An 8,850-nucleotide genomic window follows, 5' to 3' on the forward strand; every position below is an offset into this window, starting at 1 on the left:
TAGTAGTCAATGGCTACAATGAGGTATTTGACTTGTCCTGGGCCGACCGGGAAAGGCCCCAGGAGGTCGACTCCCCATTGTGCGAAAGGTCGAGTAGTCGTCAGAGAGTTTAGCTCGGAGGCCGGTGCCTTGTGGAAGTTGGCGTTTTGTTGACACTTTATGCATTTTTTGATAAATTCCTTTGAGTCCTTCATCATTGTCGGCCAGTAGTATCCTGCTCGGATGAGCTTCCTTGCTAGGGCTTTACCCCCGATGTGGTGTCCGCAACACCCCTCGTGGACTTCTCTGAGCACGTAGTCCGTCTGGTCGGGGTGCAAACACTTCAATAGGGGCTGGCTGAGTCCCTTTTTGAATAGTTGTCCCTGTATGATTGCGTATTTGGCCGCCTCCCTTCTTAAGGCTTTGGCTGCTTTCTCATCTTCAGGCAACTTGCCGAGTTCCAGGAAGTTGGTGATGGGATCTAGCCATGAGGGGCTCGACTTCGTCAAGTGGAGGGCGACCGTCGGTTCCTTCACCATGCCTTGGATAAGGGACCGGTTACCCGACCCTGGCTTTGTGCTCGCCAGCTTAGACAGGAGGTCTGCTCGTGTGTTCCTTTCTCTTGGGACGTGTTGGACGATGACCTCCTGGAACTGACTCGTTATTTCTTTAACCTTTTCCAAGTATTTTTGCAGGATGGGGTCCCGGGCTTGGTAGCTTCCGTTCACCTGCGAGGTGACAACTTGTGAGTCGTTGCATACTTCGACCTTTGTCGCTCCGACTTCCCGAGCTAGTATTAGTCCGCCCAAGAAAGCTTCATATTCTGCTTGGTTGTTCGACACTGGAAACTCGAACTTAGTCGATTGCTCATAGATGACCCCTGCGGGGCTTTCTAAGATGACCCCTGCTCCCCCGGACGTTTGGTTGGAGGCCCCGTCAACGTGGAGCCTCCACCGTGTGCCCGTTTCCTCGGGGGGGTCCCCCGTCACCTCTACCAGAAAGTCTGCCATTGCCTGGGCTTTGATTGCATGTCGGGGTTCATATTGTAGGTCGTATTGGGAGAGCTCGATGGCCCAGGTCATCATCCTACCGGCCAAGTCAGGTTTTTGCAGTACTTGGCGAATCGCCTTATCCGTCCTCACGACTATACGATGGCTCTGGAAGTATTCTCTTAACCTTCGGGAAGAGACTAGGAGCGCCAGCGCCAGTTTTTCCAGCTTGCTGTATTTCAATTCTGGTCCTTGGAGGACCGTGCTCACGAAGTAAACGGGTTGTTGGGTCTTCCCTTCTTCTCTAACGAGCACTGTGGCAAGTGCTTCCTCGGTTACTGATAAGTAGAGGTAGAGTGGTTCTTCGACCTTAGGTTTTCCGAGGACCGGTGGTGCCGCTAGGATCTGCTTGAAGTGGTTGAATGCCTCTTCACATGCTGGGGTCCATTCGAACGTCATTCCTTTTTTCATTAGATTGAAGAAAGGCAGAGCTCTTGCTGCTGACGCGCCGAGGAATCGGGATAAAGCCGTTAACCTCCCGGCAAGTCGTTGGACGTCTTTGATACAACCCGGGCTCTTCATCTGGAGAACTGCTCGACACTTCTCTGGGTTGGCTTCTACTCCTCTTTGAGTAATCATGAATCCCAGGAACTTTTCGGCCTCCGTGGCAAACGCGCACTTGAGCGGATTAAGCCTCATGCCGTGTTGCCGTAGGGAGGAAAAAACGCCATCAAGATCGCTCAGGAGGTCGTCGGGTCGTGTGGTCTTTGCGAGTATGTCATCCACGTAGACTTCTACTATTTTGCCTATAAGTTCACTGAATATCCTATTCATCAGCCTTTGGTACGTGGCCCCAGCGTTTTTCAGACCAAAAGGCATTACTTTGTAACAATAGGTTCCTCCTGGCGTTATGAACGCCGTTTTTTCCTCGTCGGGTCGGTGCATCGGTATCTGATTGTATCCTGAGTAGGCATCCATGAAGCTCAGATACCGGTACCCCGCCACTGCGTCGACGAGTGCGTCGATGTTAGGTAGGGGGTAGCAATCCTTGGGACACGCCTTGTTCAGGTCGGAGTAGTCCACGCACATTCTCCATCTCCCATTGTGCTTTTTAACCAGGACCACGTTCGACAACCAGGTCGAGTAGTCTAGTTCTCGGATGAATCCTGCTTCTAGGAGGCTGGCCGTCTGCCTGGCTACCTCTTCTGCCCTTTCTTGCGACATTTTTCTCCTCCTCTGGGCCACTGGCTTGGTTCCCGCCTTAACGGCCAGGTGATGTATATGAGCTGGGGATCTATTCCGGGCATATCGGCAAGCGTCCAGGCAAAGAGGTCGGCATTAGCCCTGATCATTTCCATCAAAGGCTCCTTCATCTCGTGGGGGAGGTTCCTGTTTATGAATGTAAACTTATCGTCTTCCTCGCCGACCCTGAATTTATCCAGGTCTCCTTCTGGCTCTAGTCTGGGTTTGTCGTCTATCCTGGCGTCCAGGTCAGCAAGGAAGACCCCAGATGCTTCTTTAGATTTTTTTCTGAGAGAAAGACTGGCGTGGTCGCAAGCGACCGCCGTTTCCAAGTCGCCTTTGATGGATCCTACGGATCCGTCATTGGTGACAAACTTCATCACCAGCAGCTTCGTACTAATGGCCGCCCCCAGGTCATTGATGGTTTTTCTGCCCAGAATGATGTTATAGGCCATGGAGTCTCGTAATATCACGAAGTCCGCCATGACTGTTCGTCGTTTTTGCCCCTGTCCTACAGAGGTCGGGAGTGAGATTATTCCATCCGGGTTGATGAAGTGGTCCCCCAACCCTACCACACCGTGCTGGTGGGTCGTCAGGTCGGCGTCCCTTAGTCCCAGGGCATCGAAAACGTTTCGAAACATGATGTTCGAGTCTGCCCCCGTATCTACCAGGATTCGTTTGACGAGGCCCGTTCCGACCTTGGCCGTGATGACCATGGGCGGACTTTCCGGTGCCTCGTCAAACCATTGGTCCTCTGGGCCGAAGGAGATGGGTGGGATACCTCGGGAACTTCTAACAGTCGAGGTGGAGACTGCTAGGACTTTGGCGTCTTTTTTCTGTACTGACTTTGACCTTGGGGCGGTATTTCTGGCCGTTACCACGTTTACCACTATAAGGCCGTGGTCGTCACCCTCTGGTTCCTGCCGTCGCCTTATTGACCGGGATCTGTCTTCGCTATCGTGGTCCCGGTTGCGTCTCCTTAGTTCCCGAATAAGGTGGGAGAAGTCGGCAAGTTTTCCGTCCCTGATAGCTTGTTCCAGGGCGTCTTTCAGGTCGAAGCAGTCTTGGGTCTTGTGCCCGTAACCCTTGTGGTACTCGCAGTAGAGGTTCTTGTTTCCTCCCGTCCTGTCCTTCAGAGATCGGGGCTTTGACAGTATCCCCTTTTCCGCTATCTGTTGGTAAACTTCGGTGATTGGTGCCGTGAGGGGGGTATAATTGGTGAACTTTCCAACTCGGGGGAACGGTTTGGGTGTTTTACTCGGGCCGCCGTCCCTGGCGTGTTCCTTTGGTCTTTCTCTGCCTTCATAGTGCCGTGCTTGGTTGTAGGCGGGCTGCCGTTTATTGGCAGCCACGACCCGGCTGACTTCTTCGTCATTGATGTACTATTTGGCCACGCACTGGATCTCTTGCATTGTCCAAACGGGCTTTGTGGTAAGGTGTTTCCTGAAGTCCTCATTCGAGAGCCCGTTCGTCAAGCACAGGCTTGCCACCGAATCCGTTAGACCGTCAATTTCCAGGCACTCGTCATTGAAACGGTCCAGGTATTTCCTGGTCGGCTCTCCGGGTCTCTGTGTCACCCCTAGCAAATTGATTGGGTGTTTGGCTTTGACAATCCTGGTCGTGAATTGAGCCAAAAAGGCGTGGCTGATGTCGGAGAATTGAGTCACCGAACCCTGCGGGAGGTTGTTGAACCACTGTATCGCTGGGCCCGCCACGGTGACCGGGAAGGCGCGACATCTGACCTCGTCTCCCACCCCTTCCAGGTTCATCCTGGCCTCAAAGGCCGTCAAGTGTTCCAGGGGATCTTGTGTTCCATCATACTTCATGTCCGTTGGCTTGTCGAAGTCTTTCGGCAGCCGGACCTCGAGTACGGAACGGTGGAAAGGGGTCGCTCCTATTATCACTGGTCCCCGGGTAGTTCTCCCCGGCTCGTCATTCTCCCGACGGGCGTCCTCTTCGCCTCTGTTCGACGCACGCCGTCTCTCGTGTCGGGCGTAAATGATGGGGTCCCGGCTTCTTCTTCTGGCTCGTCCCCGTCCCCCCGTGCTCTCCGACTCGTATTTGGGGCTGGGTGAGCGCCTTGAGCGGCTCCTTGAACGGAGCGGGTGGGGCTCTGCTCCGGGGTGCGTTGGTCGCGTTCTCTTTCGGCTAGCCGGCGTTCCAAGTCTTGCATCCTATGGCGCAACTCTTGTATTATCCTGGCGTAGTTGTCGCTAGTTCCTCCGAAGGGGCGTCTTTCGTGAGTCTGCGTCGTGTCCCTTGGAGGCGACCTCTGCTGTTGTCGAGTTTCTGTCGAAACGGCGCCTCCCCCAAGCACGGGAGGCGCGGCCTCGCTGCCGGTCCCAGTCTGGACTAGTACGAAGTCCATGGACGAGAGTCCCCACAGACGGCGCCAATGTTCGGTGGATCGGTTACCGGACGGTTCGGGTCAGGATCAGGGGTGAAGGAAGGGGCTCGTCTGGTCACAGTCTTCCAGTCCGAGGGCGCGAGGTCCCGAGCACTTCGTGTGAGGGGGGGTGCCACCTGCAAAAACACTCCAACGCTCTTGTCAGAATACGTGCAGGCAGAATGAAGGTGGTGTAGGGACGTGACGTACCTTGGGGGAAGAGCCAGTCTTCCCCTTATATACATGTCAGTATTGGGCCCCTCTCTCTCAACAATAGAACATTTTCAAATAATAAAAAAGATAGACGATTTTATATAATAGAAAAGATAAACAATTTTAAAAATGGAACACTATCAATAATGGACCATAATTAAAAATAGTGGAAGAATCAATAGTGTTAATAGTGGATAATTAGAAAAAAAAGATAACAGTATTAATAATGAACAATTTAACGGTACTACTTAGGGTCTGTTTGGGAAACACCAAAAAACTATTTTTTTCAACTTTTGACTTATAAAAAGTTACATTAATGTGTTTGGTACAATTTTTTAGATAACTTTTCAAAAAGTTGTTTAAGAGTTTTTGAAAAAGTTAAAAAATGTGACTTCTATTTTCAAAAGCTATTTTATCACTCTTATTTAATGCACAACTTTAAAACAAGGACTTCTATAATAACTTTCCAAACTCAAAATAACTTATTTAAAAGTTAATATTAATAAAAGTCCTTATATTTTAAGCTCATTTTTCAAAAAAACTTTTTTAAGAAGTTTAGCCAAACTGGCCCTTAGTACTTTTACTTATTCTCACTTGTTTTCACTTGGGAGAAATAAACGTGTTATATCAAACCGTCTATTTGTCATTTAAAATGTTCCATTTTTAAAAATTGAGGTAATGACCAATTCGGTACCCGAAAGATTCAAACGCTGACATTTTGGTACCCAACTATTGTTATTGACAAAAAGGTACCTGAATGATTTAAAATTTTGCCAAGCGTGTCCAAGAGCTTGCCGGAACATATCTCCGGTGAGTACGATGCTTACGTGGTGGCCCGTTTTTGCTGACAAGGTTAGTGTTATATTAGATGGAATTTCTAATTTTAATTATTCTTATCCTACTTATCTTCTCTGATTCATGAAATTGCCATGCCATGCTAGAACACACAAAGACGTTGTGGGTATTTTCAATGGTTGGATGAAATTGAAGAGCAATGTGTGGAAGGAGAAGTTTCTTCGGAGAATAGCAACATGGTGGGCATAGCAGACCCAAAAAAGAAAAGCAGAATCAACCAGGAGGGTAGTGATGGACGGGAAAGGGATAGGATGATGATGGTGTTTCCTATGGTTAATGACATGAAGGAGAAACTGAAGAGGGTTGAGTTCTTGTTGATTGTTATCTGTGTATTGCTTGGGTTAAATCTGTATTTGAGTCTGCTGTGTATGGCTAAGTATGGTCAAATTTAAGATTTTAGGAATGAAATTTTGTTTATTTGTAATGTTCTCCTAATTGTAATTGAGATGAATTAATGGATGCACTCTTATTTGTCTTCTGTGACTGAGTTATTGCTTTTGAATTGTGAGCAAGCCATATATAAGATAGGTTAGCCATTGATTAAAAAATGGCATAAACAGAAGCTGTATAAAAACACCTGTCTCATAGCATGAAAACATAATCTCATAGCATGAAAACATAATCCATAAGTATCCAGAGTAACATATCTCAGACCCAAAATAACAAAAGTTTTGCCCCAAAAAACCTATCATGGCATATTGATAGTAATGTTGATAACAAAATGGAACTAAAAACTAAACATGCCATAATGGCATTTAGTTGCATAGTATCTAGATCAAGTCCAACATGGAACTAAAAACAAAACGAAAACCCAAGAAAGAAAGCTATCACTTCTTGATGCTTGCTGAAGGCTTTTTCTTCTTCAAGGATAGGGTGGGCATGAAGCCTATGAACCTGCTCTGTGTGGCTGGGCTTGCTGCTGCCATGGTTTTCCTAGACACAGTTGGTGGCCTAGAGGATGCTGAATATTGGGCTTGCAGAGTGGGCCTACCCAAAGGACCTTGTGACATTGACCCAGGCCCAGTACTTGATCCTGCAGCATTGGTTGGTGTGGCTGGGATCTGACAATTAGACCCAGCATCATGGCTGGCAACCCTAGTTTGAGGTGCTGTTGGGGTTGGGGGTCTTCCTCTTCGAATGGTCCTGCCCCTCCCTCTTGTTGGTGGTATTGGTGGTGTTGGCTCTACTGGCCTTGCTGCCACTGGAGGTGCTGGTCCTGAGCTGGTTGCTGGTGTAGTGGCTGCATTAGGGGGTGCAGCAGTTGTTGTGGTAGACAAATCAGCCTCAGTGTTCTATATGAGTTGGGTGATTAGTTCCAGGTGCAACATTTTGAAAAGAACAAGGTCTGAATTAAAATACAAAAGTTTACCTCATCAGGTTGACTCTGTGGGTAGTTTTGAGTGAGGTTTTCCTCATCTGCAACATGTGCAGCATGTGCAGCCTCCATGGTCTCCTCCCAGTTAGCTTCTTGCTCTCTAGCTTCATCCTCATCAATTCCTTCTTCTTGAGCAGCTGCTCCATTTGATCTCTCAGGGCAAGTCCTACTATTATGTCCAACCTTGCAGCCAGGCAATAAATAAATTAAATCAGTATCCAAACAGTTTATGTATCATTGAATAATATTATGTAAGTAGATAGTAGATAATAAATTTGTTTCACTTACTCTCTTGCAGGTTTGACATGTTATCTGGCCATATCTTCTCTTGGCATGGTATTGGCTCCCAGAGTCTTGCTCGCTGCTGTCCTTCTTCCTTTTCTTGGAAGGTCTGCCAATAGGCCTCTTGTATGGAGGAGGCAAACAAGGCAACCCTTCATGGTGCTCCCAATACTCTTGGCTTGGTATGCTGTTAATGTGAAACTGGTAAGTCCTGTTGTATGCCTCGATGGTGAGCTTGTGATGGACATAGTCTTCAGGCTTCTCATTCTTCCTCTGGATTGCTGCAATACCATGACAGCATGGTAGTCCAGTCAGCTGCCATTTTCTGCAGGAACATGTCCTCTCTCTTGTGTTCACCCTGACTCTATGTTGCCACTTTCTGAGTTCAAATTCGTTATGTTCATCATCACCACACCACTGTGCCTCCCAACTCATTCCTAAGATAGAATACCTGTCTCCCAATTTGAATGTTGTACTTTTGCACTGCTGCTTTAAAGTGTTCCATGGTCTCAAACTCCATGTTCAACTCCAGAGTAATTTTTCCAAATGGTGTGTTCGGGTTATGTTGAGGAAAAACAGGTTCATCTTCATCATCAGATCCAGGAGGGCTATACAGTTCATCAGATTCGTATTGGTACATCTCAGGTCCCATCTCTCCATCTGCTCTGTTTGGGTTAGGCACCTCTACCCTTGGTGCTTCATCATCCTTTCCAGGTACAATCCTCTGTCCAGATGGTTGAGGCCTAGGATGATTTCTCCTATTAATTGCACTCTCACACATCCTCATCACTTCAGCATCTGTCCTTAGTACTCTAAGACCCTGACCTAATTCGAAACCAGGTTCTAGCCAATACGCCTCATTATATCCAGGGTAACCCAGGTCTAAAAACAACCCCTCAACAAAAAATAAATTACATGTCTCCACATTCACCCTGTGTATCTCAGTGACTAAACCCCCTTCGTATATCACATTCCCATCTCTAACCTTTTTCAAGCAACCCATGTGATGATACACAAACGTAACTAAACGATCCATCTAAGAAATAGTAGAGAGAAGATACAATGAATAAACAAGATGTCACCAGCAAACGCAAAATACCAGAACTTAAACAAAGAACATGAAGCAGAACGTACCTCTTCGTAGGGTTGCTCCTTGCGAACAATGGTGATCCCACGATGCCACTTGAGAACCGTTACCCTTGATTCGATAATGCCTCTCGCCTTGTATCCTTCTTCTTCGCGCCAAGCTTCGAGACCAACGTCTCTCCCTCTCTATGTGACCTTTGATTTTCACTAGTGACACACTATGACACTAACCACAGTAACTCAGTAACTAGTAACTTGGTATATGCTAATTAGGTTTTAGGGCAAAATTAATTTGGGGCAAAACTAATGTTCAACTTAGGTTTAGTTTATTTTCCAAGTAGGATAAGAATAATTAAAATTAGAAATTCCATCTAACATAACACTAACCTTGTCAGCAAAAACGGGCCACCACGTAAGCATCGTACTCACCGGAGATATGTTCC

At 47.5% G+C, this 8,850-nt stretch overlaps 1 protein-coding gene and 1 long non-coding RNA gene across 2 annotated transcripts; both read right to left on the minus strand.

The window, feature by feature from the left end:
* On the minus strand, positions 5,748 to 7,756 carry LOC107646447 (flocculation protein FLO11-like). The gene is made up of 3 exons (XM_021108070.1): positions 7,328 to 7,756; positions 7,034 to 7,222; positions 5,748 to 6,956 (listed from the first exon to the last, which is right to left on the minus strand). Exons 1-3 carry the CDS (start codon positions 7,754 to 7,756, stop codon positions 6,492 to 6,494), a joined length of 1,083 nt encoding a protein of 360 aa, XP_020963729.1. The 3' UTR covers positions 5,748 to 6,491.
* On the minus strand, positions 8,091 to 8,850 carry LOC110265018. Its single transcript, XR_002351424.1, has 3 exons — positions 8,795 to 8,850; positions 8,456 to 8,633; positions 8,091 to 8,357 (listed from the first exon to the last, which is right to left on the minus strand). It is a non-coding gene; the product is annotated as an uncharacterized LOC110265018 (long non-coding RNA).

The sequence above is a fragment of the Arachis ipaensis genome, chromosome B01 (genome assembly GCF_000816755.2).
Source record: "Arachis ipaensis cultivar K30076 chromosome B01, Araip1.1, whole genome shotgun sequence".
NCBI classification, from domain to species: Eukaryota; Viridiplantae; Streptophyta; class Magnoliopsida; order Fabales; family Fabaceae; genus Arachis; species Arachis ipaensis.

Excerpts from the sequence above, each read along its gene's own strand:
- LOC107646447 (XM_021108070.1), bottom strand. The coding sequence starts at position 7,756 with ATGAGTTGGGAGGCACAGTGGTGTGGTGATGATGAACATAACGAATTT. Across the intron at positions 7,223-7,327 it reads CATGTCAAACCTGCAAGAGA|GTTGGACATAATAGTAGGAC; the intron begins GTAAGTGAAACA and ends CCTGGCTGCAAG. Across the intron at positions 6,957-7,033 it reads CACAGAGTCAACCTGATGAG|AACACTGAGGCTGATTTGTC; the intron begins GTAAACTTTTGT and ends CAACTCATATAG.